General features: G+C 47.9%; 1 protein-coding gene and 1 long non-coding RNA gene across 3 annotated transcripts; one reads left to right on the top strand and one right to left on the bottom strand.

Annotated features, from left to right (window-relative positions):
• The first annotated feature begins 6566 nt into the window (after positions 1-6566).
• On the top strand, positions 6567-7430 carry OXT (oxytocin/neurophysin I prepropeptide). Its single transcript, NM_001167589.1, has 3 exons — positions 6567-6686; positions 6994-7195; positions 7270-7430. Exons 1-3 carry the CDS (start codon positions 6567-6569, stop codon positions 7323-7325), a joined length of 378 nt encoding a protein of 125 aa, NP_001161061.1. The 3' UTR covers positions 7326-7430.
• A 1077-nt stretch (positions 7431-8507) lies between these two features.
• Positions 8508-18800, bottom strand: LOC100526084 (uncharacterized). 2 transcript variants are annotated; one of them, NR_201406.1, is made up of 2 exons: positions 18492-18800; positions 8508-9218 (listed from the first exon to the last, which is right to left on the bottom strand). It is a non-coding gene; the product is annotated as an uncharacterized LOC100526084 (long non-coding RNA).
• Between the last annotated feature and the right edge of the window lie 1158 nt (positions 18801-19958).

The following is a 19958-nucleotide window of genomic DNA, read 5'->3' as shown; positions in this document are numbered from 1 at the left end:
CAATTAAATGTTCATCAGCTGATGAATGGATAAAATGTCCATCCATGGACTTCTCAGCAATACAGAGGAACGAACTGCTGACACACTCAACACGTGGATGAACCTCGACAGCACTATGGCAAGTAAGATAAGCCAGACACAAGAGATTACATACCAGCAGTTCCTGTTGTAGTTCAGCGGAAACAAATCCGACTAGCATCCATGAGGATGCAGGTTTGATTTTGGGCCTCACTCGGTGGGTTAAGGATCTGGCATTGCTGTGAGCTGTGGTGTAGGTCTCAGACGTGGCTCAGATCTGTGGCTGTGGCTGTGGCTGGCATCTATAGCTCTGATTTGACCCCAAGCCTAGGAACCTCCGTATGCCAATGGAGCAGCCCTAAAAAAAAAAAAAAAAAAAAAAAATTACATGTAGTACCATATGGTTCCATTTATAGGAACTTTCTAGAAAAGGTAAGCCTACATCAGTAGTTTTCTGGAGCTGAGAGTGGGAGCAGGGAGTAATGGCAAACAGGCAAGAGGGACATTTTCTGGGATGGGAGCATTCTAAAATCAGGTTGTGATGGTTGCACAACTCTACTAAAATCACCAAACTGTGCTTTTGCAGTGGGTGAATTTTATGCCATATAAATGATACCTCCTTAAAATTGTTCAGCTTTCATGTGAAGCAGCATTTGGCCCAGCTGATCGTTTCCTCCTCCTTGAAATCCTGTCTTCACTTTTTTTTTTTTTTCCTTTTTTTGCCTTTTAGGGCCACACCCGCAGCATATGGATGTTCCCAGGCTAGGGGTCTCCAGTCAGAGCTACAGCTTCCAGCCTACACCACAGCCACACCAACGCCAGATCCAAGCCACGTCTGTGACCTACACCGCAGCTCACGGCAATGCCATATCCTTAACCACTGAGGGAGGCCAGGGATCGAACCTGCATCCTCACGGATCCTAATTGGGTTTGTTACTGCTGAGCCACAACGGGAACTCCCTGTCTTCACTTTATGCTTGTGTTTTCTCCGACCTTACTCAGAATCCAGTCCGTTCCCCCAAGTGATCTTGATCAGTCCTGTGCCTTTAAATATCAACACTGATGATTTCCACTTTTGTGTGTCTCTCCTGAGTTCCAGGCTCTTAAACCCAAATGCCTGCTCACAGTCTCCTCTGGACGTACGATGGGCATCCCAAACGTCATATGTCCACACTGAGCTCCTGTCCTTCCCAACCCAAACCTGTGCCACCCTCAGGGCTCTCATCCCAGCGGCCGGCAGCTCCATCCTTCCCGCTGCTCAGACCAAAAGCCTTGGGATCATCTTTGACTCCTCTCTTTCCCTTCCACCCATGTCCAACCCATCAGCAACCCCCAACTGGCACTTCCTCTAAATACACCCAGGGAGTTCCCTCGTGCCTTGCTGGGAGCCGATTTTCAAGAATAGAGTTTTCGAGAAGAGAATCTGCCTGACAGCAAAGTCCAGAGGATTCTGAAGAAAGGCTGCAAGGCAGCACGTCCGCCAGTACACAAAAAGCATAAGGCCGTAATGCCTGAAAAAACATGTTTCTAAATTCTTGCCCTTCTTGCTTTTAATGATCACCCTGTGTTCTGTTTACTGTGCCTTGACTCTTGATTCCTAAATCTTGGGAGTCATTCTTGCTTGCTAAATGTTTGGGAGAATAGCTCTTTTTTATCTGCACCTAAATCACGTGAGTCTTTAGAAGGATTCCTTTTCCTTCTGAGAGAATCATAGATAACAATGGTATTTACTACTTGTGGTTTTAGAAGAAATTGTTAAGTTTTATAGATGTAGCCTGAAACATTTAGAGTTGTTGATTAGTTTGACAAGCTGTTTTTCTTTGGCTGATTTATTAATCTATAAAAAGAAAATAGGCATCAAGGCCTATTGTTGATTGTTACATACAAGTTAAAAAAACAGGTTGTGGTTGTTGAGTTACTAACCAAGCGCCTGCCCTAAAAACACAATGCATGTGTGGTAATCACAAAGGTCACGAGAAGTCTTACACCTCTGACACTGATGGCCTACGTGTGATCTTGAGTCCTGCCTGGTTATCTTTGAAGAGGCTGAGGGCCTACCCTGCCTGGACAATGTGCTTTTTGTGTGTGTGTGTGTGTGTGTGTGTGTGTGTGTCTTTGTGCCATTTCTTGGGCCGCTCCCGCGGCATATGGAGTTTCCCAGGCTAGGGGTCTAATCGGAGCTGTAGCTGCTGGCCTGCGTCACAGCCACAGCAACTTGGGATCCGAGCCGCGTCTGTGACCTACACCACAGCTCATGGTAATGCTGGATCCTTAACCCACTGAGCAAGGCCAGGGATCGAACCCGCAACCTCATGATTCCTAGTCGGATTCGTTAACCACTGCGCCACGACAGGAACTCCGACAATGTGCTTCTTAATCTTTAAACTTAATGTGTAACTCTGAAAACATTTCAAGATATTGATCTCTTACTGTTTCTACAAGTTATAGTCTTTTCTCCTGTTTAAGTCACTGCTGACCGCCAATAAAGGGGAGACTGCGTAAACACTACTGGAGAGTGTGCGTCTCATGATTCCTGCGCCTGCCGCCTCTCCTCTTCGGGAAATCGCCTGACCGCCAGGGCTGGACTCCGGCTGTGCCTCAACGGGTTAAGGATCCAGCATGGTCACTGCTGTGGCTCTGGTTACCGCTGTGGCGAGGGTTCCACCCCTGGCCAGGGAACTTCTGCAAAACAAAGGAACACACCCCAAATTGGGTCACCACTCTCCCCATGCACCCCACCACCATGGCCCAGGCCACCGTCATCCCTCACAGGGATTGCTGCAGGACGCCTCTCTTTCCAGCTTCCACCCTTTCCCCACAGACTTTAAGCAACACGATATCCAAAGTTGTGCTCATCACACAGAAACCCAATCACATCTCACCTCTGTTCAGAACCCTCTCTGGTTGTGCATTTCATTTGGCCCTATGTGACCCAGTCCCATGTCGCCATTCTGACCTCAGGACGCAGTCACTCTGCTCCAGTCCCACCGGCCTTCTTGCTCTTCCTTGAACATGTCAGGCATTCCCACCTCAGGACCTTTGCACTTGCTCTTTCCCCTGCCTAGAATAGTCTCCCTTCAGAATTCTAAAATGTGTGCCCCTGTGATTCCTGCCCCTGGTATCCACACCTTTGTGTAATCTCCTCTTGTTGCATGGGGGTATGACCACTAGCTTTCTTCTAACCAAAAGAAGAATATGGCAAAAGTAAGCCCATGATTATACTACACTACATGGCAAAGATGAAGGAATTTTGCAGATGTCATGAAGGGCCCAATTATCCAAATTAATCAGTTTGATTTTGTGTTAAGAGAATGATGACATTGATGGGCCAGGTGTAATCAGGTGAACCCTTTAAAAAGAAGATTCCCAGGTTTCCCTTGTGACACACTGGGTTAATTTTCTGGCATTGCCACTGCAGTGGCTCGGGTTGCTGCTATGGCACAAGTTTGATCCCTAGCCCAGGAACTTCCACATGCAGCCCAAAAAATAAAATAAAGATTCTCTGTACTTAGAGGCTTGTAGCACCAGAGACTCTCTTTGTTGCTGGCCTTGAAGAAGCAACGCATCATGAGTTCTACAGCTGCAAGGAGATGCATTCTGCCAACAGGCTCCCAGGCTTCAGAAAGGAATGCAGCCTGGCTGACATTCTGATGGCAGCCCTATGAGACCCTGAGCAGAGGACCCAGCTGACCTGCGCCCAGGCCTGCAGAAACTGTAGGATAATAGGTTAATGTCTTTTTTTTCTTTTCTTTTCTTTTTGATGTTTTTAGGGCCACACCTGTATCATATGGAAGTTCCCAGGCTGGGGGTCGAATCAGAGCTGTGGCTGTTGGCCTACACCACAGCCACAGCAACGCAGGATCCAGGCTGAGTCTGCAACCTACACCACAGCTCATGGCAATGCCAGATCCCTAACCCACTGAGCGAGGCCAGGGATTGAACCCGCATCCTCATGGTTACCGGTCATGTTCGTTACCAATGAGCCACGACAGGACTTCCAGGGCTGGGATTTTTGTCTCTTTGGTCGGCTGGTGTTTCCAAGCCTCTGTACTGGGACCTGGTGCATCTTCAGATGACAGTTTGTTGAACAGATGATGGAACGCCAGCCCTGTGGGGGCCATTAGGCTAAAGGAATCTATGTGCATGTATTAACTTGGGTGAGGTCAGTGTGCCCGCACAGGGCAGGGGAGAGGGCTTTCTGGGGCTGCCTTGGGGTCAAGTCCTTGGCCTTCCAGCCTGGCAATGCCAATGAGCTGATTTGGGTGAGAAACAAGACCAGCTGCTGACTGGTCATCCAGGTCAGCCTGACATGCTCAGCCCCGCAGCCTCAGCTCCCTCCGTGGGCAGGGGATGGGGGTCGGGGGGTGGCGACCAGAGGGCACAGGGGGCTCCTCTCCCAGGGGTGAAAGGATTTTCCTACCGCAAATTGGGCTCCCCAGGGAGCAGACTGAGATGGAGTTTAACATGCAGGCTTATTACCAAAGGCCCCTGGGACCCCTGCCTGGGGGAGGGAGGGAGTAGAAACAGCACTGGGTAGAGCAAGAACTTCCACATGAGCCTCGGTTGACTCCATAAGGAAATCTGAACTTGAAACAGCCCTTCAGAGGTGTCCAGCATTGGGCCAAAATGGGCCAGTCATTGGAAGTAGGCCCCCGGGGACAGGTGTGACAATGACCTTGGGTTAGGAGGCTCTCTGTAGCTGAGGCAGGCCCTGGAGCAGCCAAAGGCTGTCTGCAGACCTCTCTCCCAGCAGCTTGGTGGCCATCCCTCCTTGAAGGCGAATCCATGGGGAGAAGCTCCCTGGTCACGACAACCCTGTCCAAAGTCCTTCCACAGAGGTGCTCCGTCTTTCTGCGATTTTAATTATTTTCATTTTAAGATACTGTATGAGTGCGGAGTTCCCATTGTGGCACAACGGAAACGAATCTGACTAGGAACCATGACTTGCGGGTTCAATCCCTGGCCTCGTTCAGTAGGTTAAGGATCCAGCATTGCCTTGAGCTGTGGTGTAGGTTGCAGACACAGCTCAGATCTGATGTTACTGTGGCTGTGGCATAGGCTGGTGGCTGCAGCTCTGATTAGACGCCTAGCCTGGGAACCTCCATATGCTGTGGGTGCAGCCCTAAAAAGAAAAAAAAAAGATACCGTACAAGCACAAAACAAAATTTATTTTTTTACAGCCACATCGACGGCATATGGAAGTTCCTGGCCAAGGACCAGTCTGGCACTTTGAAAACGACCCAAGCTATTGCAGTCAGATTCTTAACCCACTGCACCACAGAGAGAACTCCAAAAGTCTTTTCTTTTTCTTTTTTAGGGCCTCACCTGCCGCATATGGAAGTTCATAGGTCAGGGGTCGAATCAGAGCTACAGCTGGGGCCTATGCCGCAGCCACAGCAATGCCAGACGGGAGCTACATCTGCGACCTATGGCACAGCTTGTGGCAACACCAGATTCCCAACCCACTGAGCGAGACCAGAAGTGGAACTCACATCTTCATGGAGACTATCGGGTTCTTAAGCTGCTGATCCACAATGGGAACTCCTTAAAAAACAAACAAAAAAACACTTTTTTTCTTCTTTTTAGGACCGCACCTGCAGCATATGGAAGTTCCCGGGCTAAGGGTCGAATCGGACCTGCAGCTGCTGCCGGCTTACACCACAGCCACAGCAACTCCAGATCTTGGCTGCGTCTGCGAACTACACCACAACTCCCGACAACCCATGATACTTAACCCACTGAAGGGAGCCAGGGATCAAACCTGCAACTTCATGGTTCCTAGTGGGATTGTTTCCACTGCGCCACGAAGGGCATTCCTAGAGCCATTTGTAATAGCTGTGATGGGATAGAAGGAGATCTGCCATTTTGGTGCAAAGCCACAGGTATTGCACTTTTCACTGTGGTTTGTTGCCTATCTCACAGTTGAAGGAAAGGCTGAATTTCAGTGAGGAAGGAGAGAAAATAAAAGCCTTTCCTGTCCAAGTTCCAGGTGCAGGGAAATGGCTTTTGGTGTGGGGAGTAGAGATCGGGTTCCAGAAAATTTGGGTTCAGGAAGAGGAGAATTTCTTTGCGGAGGGGAATTAGGGTGCCCTGGCCAAGAGTGCAGATAGGGAGTCCTGCTGGAGTCTCTTCTGTTCCAGAGAGGCCCTATGGTCCACCTTGACCGCTGCCCCAAAGTATTGGGAGTGGGCTCCACAGTTCTTGGTGGGGCCCCAGGCAGCCCCATACTCCCTGGCCCACCCTAGGGCCCAGGCCACCGCACAGGCTCCTTTCTCAGCGCTGCTTCCTTCCCCTAGTGGCACTCGGTATCATCATCAGTCCATTAGCCATTCGCCATTAGCTTAATGCGGTGACCTTGACCTGGGTCTGGCCCCTGCAAATGAGGGGGCGCGACAGGAGCGCAGGGCCTGACCCAGCAGTGGCCCGCTGTGACCAGTCATGCGGCGGTCCTCTTAGACACTGCTCGGCCCGCGTGGGCCCTGGGCATAAAAGGCCGGGCCACAGAAACAGCCACAGCCACCGGACCCCGAATCCCCACGCGCCTCACCATGGCCGGACCCAGCCTTGCCTGCTGCCTGCTCGGCCTCCTGGCGCTGACCTCCGCCTGCTACATCCAGAACTGCCCCCTGGGCGGCAAGAGGGCCGTGCTGGACCTCGACGTGCGCAAGGTGAGCGCCCAGCCCTCGTCCCGCGGGGATCGGGGCTGGGGGACCTGCGGCCATAGGGCCGTCTCCACCTGTCCCTTCCCCGCGCTGACCCCGCTCCAGCCTCTCCTGGCCTGGAAACCCGGGGAATCAAGTAGATTTGACTGCCCTCCTTCGACCAATTTTGGGGCCCAAACAGCACCAGAGACCCGATCCCCCAGCGCTCCCCTGCCCCACCCTCTCCCGCCCGGCTCAGCCCCTCGCCCCGCAGGGTCTCCCGCCCCAGCCCGGTCCCCTCCCCGACCCCGGCTCACCCCTGCCCTTCCGCCAGTGCCTCCCCTGCGGCCCCGGGGGCAAAGGCCGCTGCTTCGGGCCCAGCATCTGCTGCGGGGATGAGCTGGGCTGCTTCGTGGGCACAGCCGAGGCGCTGCGCTGCCAGGAGGAGAACTACCTGCCGTCGCCCTGCCAGTCCGGTCAGAAACCTTGCGGGAGCGAGGGCCGCTGCGCCGCCGCCGGCATCTGCTGCAACCCTGGTGAGTCGGGACGGGAAGGGACCGAGGGATCGGGACCGGCCGGGCCGGGCGCTGACCTGGCGTCTCTCTCGCAGACGGCTGCCGCTTCGACCCCGCCTGCGACCCCGAAGCCACCTTTTCCCAGCGCTGAGATCCGCCGGCCCCAGCCCTGTCGGATCGCACCTCTTGCTCCCTCCGTAGTCACCCCGCCCCCGAAATTATGACTCTGAAATAAAGCACATGTTTTCCCTTGCAACCCGGCGTCTAAGTGTCAGAACTGGGAGGGGCGGGCACTGGGGGGGAGTCGAACATCGCGCCGGGTCTCGGCGCTTCAGAAGGAACGAGAGCCCGCCGCGGGGAGAAGCGTCGGGCCCCGACGGGAGGCAAGGCGTGCGGATCCGGGCTCCATCCTGGAGCGGTGGCGGAAGGAGGGGGACCACAAGCCAGCTTCCCGCTCCAAACAGAGCTGGGGACCTGCCGCAGGCTGGCAATGAGAGGAGATTTCAAAGATCCAAAGTGACAGAGTGGGACCCACAGATAGAGGCAGAGTGGTCCCTGAGATAAAGGTCTGACCAGGGACCAGAGGGATACAGGGCAGTCAATGGAGAGTGAAAGACTTCCAGATATCTGGAAGGAGGCTTGAGCCACACAGGAGGCCCGGCCTGGGAGAGGGGTGCTTGGCTGGGGAAGCTGAAGGGAGCACTCTCAGGCCACAGGTACTCAGAAGAGGAACAGTGCCACCCACACCTGTTGTTTGTTGTTCCTGCCAAGGAGGACTTGTGTCCCCAGCCCTGCTCCTGCGAGCTCATGGCCACTGAAATGACCACAAAATGCAATGGACTCGCACAGAGACTCCCACAAACTACACTTGTCATCTGTTCCTGGATCAAAGACCATTTTGGGGGGGATCTATAACAGCCTGAACCCTCTCCCCTGAACATACCCCATTTACTCACTCATCCTGTGGAACAAGCAATTTGGTAAGGTGCATGCCACACTCCCGCTCCAAATAAAACAGGCGTGCATCACTGTGCTGGTTAAATGTTCTTTCTGTGGCTTTCTCCCACACCGCCTCAATGAGGATGAACTCAGAGGCTCCCCACACACCAGAGTGGAGAGAAAATATTCTAAAGAGGACTAAGATTTTCTTTATATCAATTACATACATTATAATTTATATAAATTAAATTATATATAAATGTCACGTTCAGCACTGCAGGACAAGAGGGAATCCTGGAAGAGACGGCGCAGTATAACAAAACACACGATCCTTTTACATTTAGAAAGGGGGGGACCAGGAGATACTGTTCCACAGAAGAAAAGGCACCCAGGCTTTAGCCTACACGCCTTTTATTAAGGAAAGTATGTAGGTGAATTAACAAAATCAAGCACAGGCAATGACAAAGCTACCTCTTAGTGAATAACAAAGGAAACTATTAACACTGGTGCCTGCCTCTAGGGCATAGTGGCTGCTTAGTGAAGAGCATGGTTTAGGAAAAACGCCCTTATCTTGTCTGTAAAGGCGACCTTTCAGAACTCTGCATCAGCAGAATTCAGCAGTTCAGTGGTTTCCAACATCTCCTCCCATTTTCACTTATTTGTTGTATAAGAACAGCCATAGTAAATTTTGATTGCAGGGCGTTCATTTGGTTTCTATGGATCAAGCCAATTCTGTAGGCTGCACAAAAAAAGAGAAATCACAAATACAGGGACAAATAAAAGAAATAATTTGGATTCTCAAACAACGATGGAGTCCCGAGAGGGCTGAGACGGAGGGCAGTTATCCTTGTAGGTGGTTAATCTAGGCTCCATAGTCCGGGAAAGGGTGTCGACCTTGTGCTGGGCGGTACCGCCGTCCACAGGTCTCCAAGGTGAACAGTCACATTGGGGCGGAGGGGAGAGTCCTGTCTCCATCTTCCTGGGAACCTATCATTCCAGCCTTTTTTAAATGGGATGGGGCGACGGTCCTCTCTTCCGTAGCTACTTCCTGCTGGCTAGGGGCGACGAGTGCTGGGGGGGCTGGACTGGACATGGTAGGTTCCTACTATGGAGGATGGGAAGAAAAAAGTAAGATTAAGCAGAGGTTGGTGATATAGGTTGACGCCGGTACTGTTGAAGGAAGTGTGTAGTTTTATCTAAGTTGGTTTTAACGTTTGCTGTACTATTGACACATAATTAACAGGAGCTATTGGTAGCTGGTGGCATCAAGTCTGACTGGGCACATAAACCTGAAGTTCTTAGCAATACAAAGTCTTGTCGAAAATCACTCCCTTAATATTTCCTAGTATCACCTTGGCTTGGGTGTCTGACTCACGGCTACTCCATCCTGCCTTTTCTCTCTAATGGCCAATGCAGATGCCACTGTTAATGACTTCTGCTTTTCTAGATATGAGAAGAAGCAAGAATTTGGGCCCATAAAAATCCTTACCTGCAATCTAACTATCTGAAGGCCTGTTTGGTCAGTTTTCCCTTAGCACCGAGTGCCTCACTCCTGGTCTCCGCACTGAGCTCTGCTCAGGGGCTGTTGCGGGTCGGAAGCTGCAGTGGCTCATGTTTTACTCCATGTAGAGGCTGATGGCAAGGGCCAAACTCCAGTGCCCAGCGCTCCCCCACGGTCATAAATTCGACCATAGTTTTGGGAGGCATATCATGACCATTTTGTCCCACGGTGCTAGGAATGGATATTCCTAGATCTGGCAAAGATTTAGCTGACAGGCAACTCAATGTGCTATTGCTGGACTAGGCCTTATTAACAGTAGCCAATCGTCTCTGGACCACCTGTCTTCCTAGTCTGTTACGGTCCAGGAAAATATTCCCTCTTGTTGCATTTTCCCATATCTAGAGATCACTGACCTCATATGAGACTGTATTATCATTTCATCAGAGACTCAGTTACAAATTTGGCAAGGCAAGAAATAGCAATTTTGTGAACGCAGTTAATAAAAATAGTATGTGTTCATAAAGTTATAAACAAAAATTTAAGTTGAGCATATGGAGGTTCCTAGTCTAGGGGTCGAATCAGAACTGTAACCACCAGCCTACGCCACAGCCACGCCAGATCTGAGCTATGTCTGCGAGCTACCACTGTGACCCAGATCCTTACCCCACTGAGCGAGGCCAGGGATCGAACCCTCAATCTCACGGTTCCTAGTCAGATTCATTAACCACTGAGCCACAACAGAAAGTCCAGTTGTTTCTTATCTTTAAAGAGTATTATATACTGGCTTTGTCCATTCAGCCTAATTTCTTAGTGTTATCAGGCTGGTTATCCCTAGATGGTTTAATTGTTCCCAACAAAAGGGAGCCTTTAAGTTTAAATTAATATAGCCTGGCAAAGTTATATCTCTTGGCTGAAGTCTCACTTATTGTTGATTGAGCTTGAGCAACATTAGAAGAAAATGTATTTATGGTCTGGGTCAGAGCAAGTGTTAACTGGCCAGGTGAGGGGATCCCACCTAGTAACAGCAATAATAAGAGCCTTGGAGGGGAGAAACCCATCAGGGTAAATCAGAAGTAAAACAAATAACCATACGAGTCAGGTGACAGTCTCGGGATAGTGGACTGCTTCTGATGTTGTCTTCTTCTTGTCCCTGCACTGGTGTTTTTCTTATTAGAGCCTTGGTTTAGGGTGAGTTTGAAGTCAGTAATTCACTCTATAGACCAATCCAATGTAGAGGCCCTTCTTGAGTGAGAAATATAAATTTAAGAGTTAATTTTCTTCACTTTCTTTGTGCATATGGCACTTAAGAATTCCTAAAAAGAAAGCTTTTATATCTTAGGTTGGGGACAACCCTTTAAATGATACTTTTCCAGAATGTATATATATTCCCCTGGTTATCATGGGACATCTGATATATGTGCCCAGAAATGGATTACAGCAATCAGCTTCAGAAACAAGCTTAGATTATTCTCCTTAATAACTTGGTTAACGTTTATAATAATGTAACAGCGGCAAAGAACTATTTGGGAGGTGAGTTTCAGTCAGTAAACACAATTTCAATACGCAAAACTAGAATATGAATCAAAACATTCTTTTTCTTTTCTTTTCTTTTCTTTTTTTTTATTTCTTTGGGCCGCTCCTGTGGCATATGGAGGTTCCCAGGCTAGGGGTCTAATCGGAGCTGTAGCCACAGGCCTACACCAGAGCCACAGCAACGAGGGATCCGAGCCGTATCTGCAACCTACACCACAGCTCACAGCAATGCTGGATCCTTAACCCACTGAGCAAGGCCAGGGACCGAACCTCATGGTTCCCAGTCGGATTCATTAACCACTGCGCCACGACGCGAACTCCAAAACATTCTTTTTCTTTAAAATTACTCTCATTTTAACCAAATTTGGACTGGACTGTAGAAAGTATACTCCAGATGGAAAACACTTTGTCTAATATTATTGGGTTTGCCAGGGAGCCGGGAAGAACCAAGCGGCCGTCTTGAATTTCCCATAGCCCTGACTGTTTAATTCATAACTTTTTTTTTTTCTTGGTCTTTTATCTTTTTAGGGCTGCACTCACAGCACATGGAGTTTCCCAGGCTAGGGGGTCTAATCAGAGCTGTTTCTGCCGGCCTGCACCAGAGCCACAGCAACGCCAGATCCCAGCCGTATCTGTGACCTGTACCACAGCTCACCACAATGCTGGATCCTTAACCCACTGAATGAGGCCAGGGATCGAACCCACAACCTCACGGTTCCTAGTCGAATTCATTTCTGCTGCACCATGACAGGAACTCCTAATTCACAACTACTGTTTACCTATGTTAGCTGATTTAGGAACAGACTGTTACCAAGCTATAAGGGCGTCAGGATGGCAAAAGTCTAACAATGAGGGGTTAATTCTTTGTGCCATATTGTTCATTTGACAATGTTTCCCCTGTAATTTACACTTAGTTTGTAAAAAAAAAAAAAAAAGAAAGAAAGAAAGAAAAGAAAAACACACAAGGAAAAGTTTAAAAATACCTGGTCAGATAGAATCATAGATTATTGTTTCACATTACTTATTCATTCAACCAACGTAACAAAGGATTTCAAAAGCAAATACAAATTCAAGGCAAAGAAATTCATATAATCTGTTATCAAAAGCAGCATTTCAAAAAAATCTTGTTTTAACAGAGAGACCGAATTCAAATTCAAGTTTTGCAACTAGCTTACTTTTTTCTGTGGGGAGCCGAGAAGATACAAGAAGCCAAGGAAGGGAGCTTGCCTGTACTTGCAAAACCGAGGGCAGGTTCCTAATCAGAAAAAAGGACCTTGCCTGTCGGCAGAAAAACCTGAAGGCAGGTTCCTAACCAAGGAAGGGAGCTCACCTGAAGGGTACATGCCGAAGGTGGGCTTCTGGTCAGGATAGAAGCCTGCCTGAACAGTACAAGCCGAGGGCAGGCTTCAGGTTACAGGGCTCTCATTTTGATGTTGATGGGGAAGAATTGGGGCTTTCCTGGGAAACAATTTCCATGTTTGCACCGGAGAACATGGGTTGTTTCTCGGATGACCTAGTCTTTCCTGTTGTTTTGTTATTCAGTTTTTCCTCAGTCTTTCCTGATTATTTGCTTATTATTCTTATTTACCATTCTTATTTTCCTGTGGTGATTTGGTTTGTGCTTCAACAAAATTACAAAAATAATATAAGAATTTCATCCTGAAGGACTTTCCCCTATTTAAATCCAACTTAATTAAAACATCGTGTTTATCTACTAACTAGTTATACAGTAAACTTTAAAGTTAGGATTTTAATGAGGTCTATAGAAGTTAGACATATATTATTCTTCATCAAAAGAAACCCAGCTGTGAGTTTTGTCCTTGACTTTAGAAAATTTTAGCGGTAGCAGCTAAGTTGATTTGTATTTTCTCATACTGTTTCCCTGCCAAGGACACTTTAAAGATAGACACTAGTCTGAAGATGAGTTTTTTGTGTCTGTAATTTCTTCAGCTTGTGGGAACTGGCTGGCCATGAGATGGTTTGTACTGGGTCTCCTCTTTCCCATATGATATCCTGTGCCTGTTTGTCCTTGAATTGTACTCACTAAATTTAGTTAAACTGAAGATTTTAAAACATGATGTATTGCTACTGTACCATGTGATCAAAAAACAAAGCCTAATAGTTAACCAATGTACTTTTAACACTATGATGTAATCTGTAATAAAAAAACTGCCTATATAATCAACCACTTACGCTAATAAAATTTGAGCAGTCCAGCGCCCTGAGAGAAGGGACAAAGAGGCTGTCTCCGTTGCAAAAGCCAACGCCGTTCATCTCCCATCTCATCTCCCATCGGGATGTATACACCCTGGCTGCCAGACCTGGTTGCTGGAGCTGGCCTCCGGCACTTTTCCTACATTCTGAAGCAACCATGGACTGTCTTTTATCGTTTCTAAAGGCATGCGCTTTCTTGTTGAACATCTCAGGATGGCACTGAACATACCGATTAATAGTCTTAAATGACTTCAGTTTCTCTGTTTTGTAACTGAAGTCTCAGTATCTCATTTGACTTTTATCAAACTTAGGTACAATAGGTATTATACTTATGTCGATGACTCTAAAGACATGTCTATATTAATTAGATCAACAAAATTTAATCTTGGAGTTCCCTTCGTGGCTCAGCAGTTAATGAACCCGACTAGGATCCATGAGGATGCAGGTTCGATCCCTGGCCTTACTCAGTGGGTTAAGGATCCAGCACTGCTGTGAGCCGTGGTGTAGGTTGCAGGCTCAGATCCCATGTTACTGTGGCTGTGGTTTAGGCCAGCAGCCACAGCTGATTTAGACCCCACACCAGGGAAATTCCATATGCCTCGGGTGTGGCCCTAAAACAAAAAAATAAAAGTAAAAAAACAAATTTTAATTTCAATATTAACATCTAAAAATGAATATCAAATACTGAGTATTTTCCAGTTCACATGAACCAAAAATTTACCTTATGTATTTTGAGAATTTATGTAAGTGCTTAATTTCCTTTAAGCCAATTAAGTTGAGCTCTTTTAAGAATTAATTTTGGCAATGCCATACATACATAACACACACAAAGACATGTACAAACAAGCAAAACAGAGACCTCATATTTCCCATTTCGAAGTTTCAGCCATGAATAAGGTACATCTGTATAAAACCTGTCAGTTACAAGAGACACTGGGTTCAAACTGGGTTTCTGGCAGATGGAATAAATCATTGTCACCTGTCTAGATGGCTAACCCCCCCTTTTAATAATGCTTATGAACAAGACATAGGACTTCTTTGTCCCTGAGAATTCAACTTCCAACTTAGACCCTTTTCCTGAAATTTGTATTTCAAAAAGATGGTGAGAGAAGGATTTCAGAAGGTCAGGTAAGACATTTGCATCTCAAAGGCACGGGCTAGTTCCTAGAGGATGACTTTGTTCCTTTAGGGTCGGAAAAAATTTCCCTCAATACTTACAAGCCTCTTCCCTGAGACCTTAAAGGCCATGTCAAGTAAGACCTGGAATGGGGTGTGTGGGCCCTGTTCTAATTTTTGTAGTTTTCACCTGTCAGGGGAAGCCTGGCTTATAAAATGGAGCATTGTACAGACCCCAGGCTCCCAGTTCATTCGTCGGAAGGCGCGTGTCCCGGTTGGTCTTCTTCCATGCCAGTTTCACACACCTGCCAGGATTCCAAAAAGGTGTAGCCACTGTCTCTGGAAAGACACAAGCATAACCTCTTCCCCAAGTTATTAAAGGATCAGGGTCTGTCCACGTATTCTCCTCAGATGTTTTCCGGTACACTAATGCGCAGGTACCAGGAATACGCTGGCCATACTGTGGAAAGTAACATAAGGTCTTTTTTTTGCCATTTCTTGGGCTGCTCCCACAGCATGTGGAGGTTCCCAGGCTAGGGGTCGAATCGGAGCTGTAGCCACCGGCCTACGCCAGAGCCACAGCAACGCAGGATCCGAGCCGCGTCTGCGACCTACACCACAGCTCAGGCAACGCCAGATCGTTAACCCACTGAGCAAGGGCAGGGATCAAATCCGCAACCTCATGGTTCTGAGTCGGATTCATTTCTGCTGTGCCATGATGGGAACTCCTACAAAGTCTTTATTAAAGGAAAGCAAATAGCTCCTAGTGTTGCTGGGAGGGGAGAGAAGAGCCCCCATTCTCTATTGTCCTATAGGGGTTTTTATCACTTAAAGGTGGGGAGGGTACCAACATGGGGTTCAGAAAGATGCAGTTTTTTTCTCCCATTGGCCTTGCTCAATTACCCGCATCAGTCCTTGTCCAATAAGGTCCTAGGGGTGGAAATGGCTCATAAGTCTCACAGTTTCTTTGCCCTTTTCTTCCCGTAAACTGAGTCACAGGGGATTAGGGGCTAATGTGCATCTGGGCATAGGCACACTCCCTAGAGTAAACAAGGCCTGTGGGGATGTTACTCCCTGGAGCTCTTAAGCCACAAATATTAATCACTGGCCATATCAAAGAAAGCCCTTGCTCCTACACCGACTACCTGCAATAAGCATTCTACCTCAATTCTGCTAGAGCTTGTCCTTGGGGATTATAAGGGATGTCAGTGACATGTTAAAATACCCCAAATTTGACAAAATTCAGCAAAAGCCTTACTAGCATAAGCAGGACCATTATCAGTTTTAATACGTTGTGGAAAGCCCCAAACGGCAAAAGCTTCCAAACAATTGTTTTTGACGTGTCTCACCAGCCTGAACCGAGGCCCAAAGAACAGAGTAATTTTCAACGGCCCCTATTAAAAATCCTCATCAAATCCTAGTCCATGTTTATTAAGCTTAATGGGCAAGTTCATAGGTTCTTTATGTCTTGATTATTTTTTCCTAAACCTGTTTGTTTTTGCTATCCTAATTTTTTCATTAATTTCCATCCAGGAGAAGAATCATTAGAATCACAATAGACATTCTCAGTTGTTAATTTAAGTCTCAGAGCAGAAAGAAAATCTCTTCCTCATAAAGTGACAGGTATATCAGCAACGTTAAGGTTTAAAATAACCTCTTTTGGAGTTCATGGTGCAGAGGAAACGATTCCGACTAGGAATCACCTAGTCAGATTCATTAACCACTGCGCCACGACAGGAACTCCAGGAACCATGAGGTTTTGAGTTCAATCCCTGGCCTTCCTCAGTGGGTTAAGTATCCGGCATTGCCGTGAGCTGTGGTGTAGGTTGCAGACACGGCTCAGATCTGACGTTGCTATGGCTGTGGTGTAGGCTGGGAGCAACAGCTACAATTAGACCCCTAGCCTGGGAGCCTCCATATGCCGAGGATATGGCCCTAAAAAGACAAAACAAAATAAAATAACCCGTTTTTCCTTGTGGTCCGACCCAGGAAAGCATCTGCTGACTTTGATGGACTCTCAGCCCCTCAACTTAGATTTGGGAGTAATTAAAGACCATGCGGGAGGGGCAATCACTATAACAACTGAAACATCGGCTCCATTATCTGTTAATCCCCTGATATTTTTTTTCCATTAACCGTAATAGTCATTCGTGGACGTTCAGTTGTGACTTCCTGAGTCCAAAAGACTTGAGAAGTCCCTGCACTTCCAATCCTGATGTTCCCCTTTCTTTATGAGGACTCTGTCCTATTTTAAGATATGGCAGCAGTAACAATTGAGCAATCCTCCTTCCAGGATGCAAAGGAAGTAGGGTTTTGGATTTCATCATCACTTTAATCTCTCCTTGACAGTCTGCATCTATCACTCCAGGCAAAACTTGTAAGCCTCTCAAGGTTAAGCCACTTCTCCCTCTAATGAGGCCTACGGTGTCCGGAGGAAGAGGGCCATAAATTCCTGGAGGGACTGCCTGAAAGCCCTGTTCATATGTTAAAACAGCTGCTGTGGCGCCCGGCAAGTCCAACGCTTGGGAAGCCCCTGGGAGGGATCGGATGCCTTTTCGGTTGGAGCCACAAAAGCCCACATTGTTGGACGGGGCCGGGGCTGGCCCTGGTTCCCGTTTCCCGACACCAGAGTGGTTAATGGAGTACCATTTCGGTGAAACTTAGATCGGCATTGATTAGCCCAGTGATTCCCTTTCTGACAGCGAGGACATAAGCCGGGGTTCTGACTGGGTCCTGGAGATGATCCTGTTGCAGAGGGTGCCTTTTCTTTTGGGGGGGCTCGGCATTCTCTCTGAAAGTGTCCTACCTTTCCACAGTTAAAGCATGTCTTTCCTGAGCGGCCAAGTGCTCTTTTCAATGCTGCAGCAAGCAGCTCTTGAGTATGACCTACACTCCCTACATCCTGACATGCCTTAATATAATCAAAGAGGTCTCCTGAATTTCTTACAGGGGCCATTGCCCTTCTACAGTCTTTATTTGCGTTTTCGTATGCCAATAGTTTAATTAAAATATCAGCCACCTGAGAATGGGCTACTTGGCGATGGACGGCCTGTGTTAGGCGGTCCACAAATTGTGAGTAAGGTTCTGTAGGGCCTTGAAGGCAACGTGTAAAAGATCCCTGTGGCTTTCCTGTCCCAGGAATTGTCTTCCACGCTCTTTGGGCGGCCAGGCTCAACTGCTCATACGCCAGAGGATCATAAGCCAGTTGTTTTGTTACGTCAAGAAAAGGGCCTGTCCCCACCAACATTTCAAAAGTAATTGGAACATGATCTCTTTTATTTAAGCAAGCCTGTTCCCGACAAAAATCTGAAAGACTAGACTTCCAAATTAAATAATCTATACCATCCAGGGTGGCTTTGGCTATCATATGCCAGTCCCACGGGGGAAGCTGGAGTGTCCCCACGCTTTCTACCAAGCGCATCGTAAAGGGAGCTGTCACTCCGTTCTGTATCACACTCTCCCGGAGAGCTTTAAGATCTTTAAAATCAAAAGTGTTCTGCGCATGGATATTTTGTCCTGGGACTTGAGGATTGGGGACAATAGGTATAGGGCATGCTAAAAAGGTCCGATCCTCTAGACTAGCCGACTTTAAGGCTGATTGAAGGGGAGTTAGTGCTGCCGCCACAGCTAACGGCCTATTTAAACTCTCATCAAGAAAGGGATCGGCCTGAGGGGGAGCAGAAGCCATAGGCTTTTCTTTATGTTCCCGTAAGGGCTCCAAAACACGTCTTACTAGTTCCCATGTAGAAAAAACAGAAACAGAAAGAGAGGCCCCCGACCGATGGGCGTGCCTTAAATTTTTCCCCACGAGATCCCAGCATTCCGGGTCCACAGTACCCTCGCCTGGAAACCAAGGGTTATATTTGACCACGGCTTCTAACAATTCCTCGATCTCAGACCCTGTTACCTGAGCCCCCGACCATTTCAACACACATTTCAGCAACTGAATATAATGTTTGGTTTCCTGTGATTGATTCTGCCCCATTGTTATCCTGGCTTAAAATTTCTACTCACGGTTGCGATTCCGTCGAGTGCAACGCTACCGTCTCCGCCGTCTGTAGTTGCACTTTTTCCTGCTCGTGGCCCAACTTCTCTTTCCTCTGCTCGTGGCAGTGTTATGGCAGCTGCCCAGAAGCCCTGGGCCGCAGCGTATCAGTTCTGGCGACAGCCCTGTGGCTGTCGTGTCCCAGCTCCAGCAGCTCTGTGGCTGCAGTGGATCAGCTCTTTGACCCGGCGAGAAACCAAGCGAGCACTTGGAGAGTTGGAGAACTCAGGTTTATGACGCCGGCGGGCTCAGAGGAGATCATTCTCTGAAGTCTGAGCCCGGAAGAAGGGTTTCACAAGACTTTTAAGGGCTACCTCTTCCGGGTCCATGCTTGGCTAGTCGGGCCGGAGTGACGTCAGGCAAAGTAGCAGATGCGGAAACAAGTTTACAGAAGCAGATGTGTGGGGGAGCGGGTGGGGGGCAGTTGGCTCGACTTTGCTTCGTCATCATGGCCGGGGTCTCTCCTTTGTGCATTTTTATCAGGACACTTTCTCCTACAGCAGAGCTTCTCTTCCAGCCCCACGGTGGGCGCCACTCGACCGTGTCCTGCGCTTTCAGGGCCACGGGGAATCCTGGTAGAGGGATGGCCGGATAACAAAACACACAAACAAGACTCTTTAGATTTAGAAAGAGGGGGACCAGGGGGAACTCTGTTCCAGAGAACAAAAGGCACCCAGGCTTTAGCCCACGCGCCTTTTATTAAGGAAGGTAAGAAGGGGAAGGAGCAAAATCAAGCACAGGCAATGACAAAGCTACTCTTAGTGAATGACAAAGGAAACTATTAGCACTGGTGCCTGCCTCTAGGGCGTAGCAGCTGCTGAGTGAAGAGCACGGTTTATGGGTAATTCCCTACTCTTGTACTTAGAAGGCGACCCTGTACTTTAGAATCAGCAGAATTCAGCAGTTCCGTGGTCTCCAACATCTAAATACATAAATAAATATAAATAAATAAATTTTATAAATTTTATAAATTACAAAAACAGGAAAACTAAGCTATGGTGCTGAAGGTCTTGGGTGTGGTAGTGACAGAAAGAGGTGTACAAAGGCTTCTAGGGTGCTTATATTTTTTCTTGGCCTAGGAAGGAGCTGGTAAAACACGTGCATTCAGTTTATTAAAATTTATTCAGATTGGAGTTCCTTTGTGGCTCAGTGGTTAACGAATCCGACTAGGAACCATGAGGTTGGGGGCTCGATCCATGGCCTCGCTCCATGGGTTAAGGATCCAGCGTTGCCGTGAGCCGTGGTGTAGGTTGCAGACGCGGCTTGGATCCTGCATTGCTGTGGCTGTGGTGTAGGCCGGCAGCTACAGCTCTGATTAGACCCCCAGCCTGGGAAACTCCATATGCCGCGGGTGCGGCCCTGAAAAAAGACAAAAATACAAAAGAAAAAATTTTATTCAGATTGCACACATGTGATCTGTTCACATTTGTATGTAT

This window comes from Sus scrofa, chromosome 17 (assembly GCF_054392235.1).
Source record: "Sus scrofa isolate SSC_HxYL_T2T_F1_AM1 chromosome 17, Sscrofa_HxYL_maternal_Yorkshire_Landrace_v2.0, whole genome shotgun sequence".
In the NCBI taxonomy this organism is placed as follows: domain Eukaryota; kingdom Metazoa; phylum Chordata; class Mammalia; order Artiodactyla; family Suidae; genus Sus; species Sus scrofa.
The sequence above is the reverse complement of the archived record's forward strand: the minus strand, read 5'-3'. Positions and strand labels throughout refer to the sequence as shown.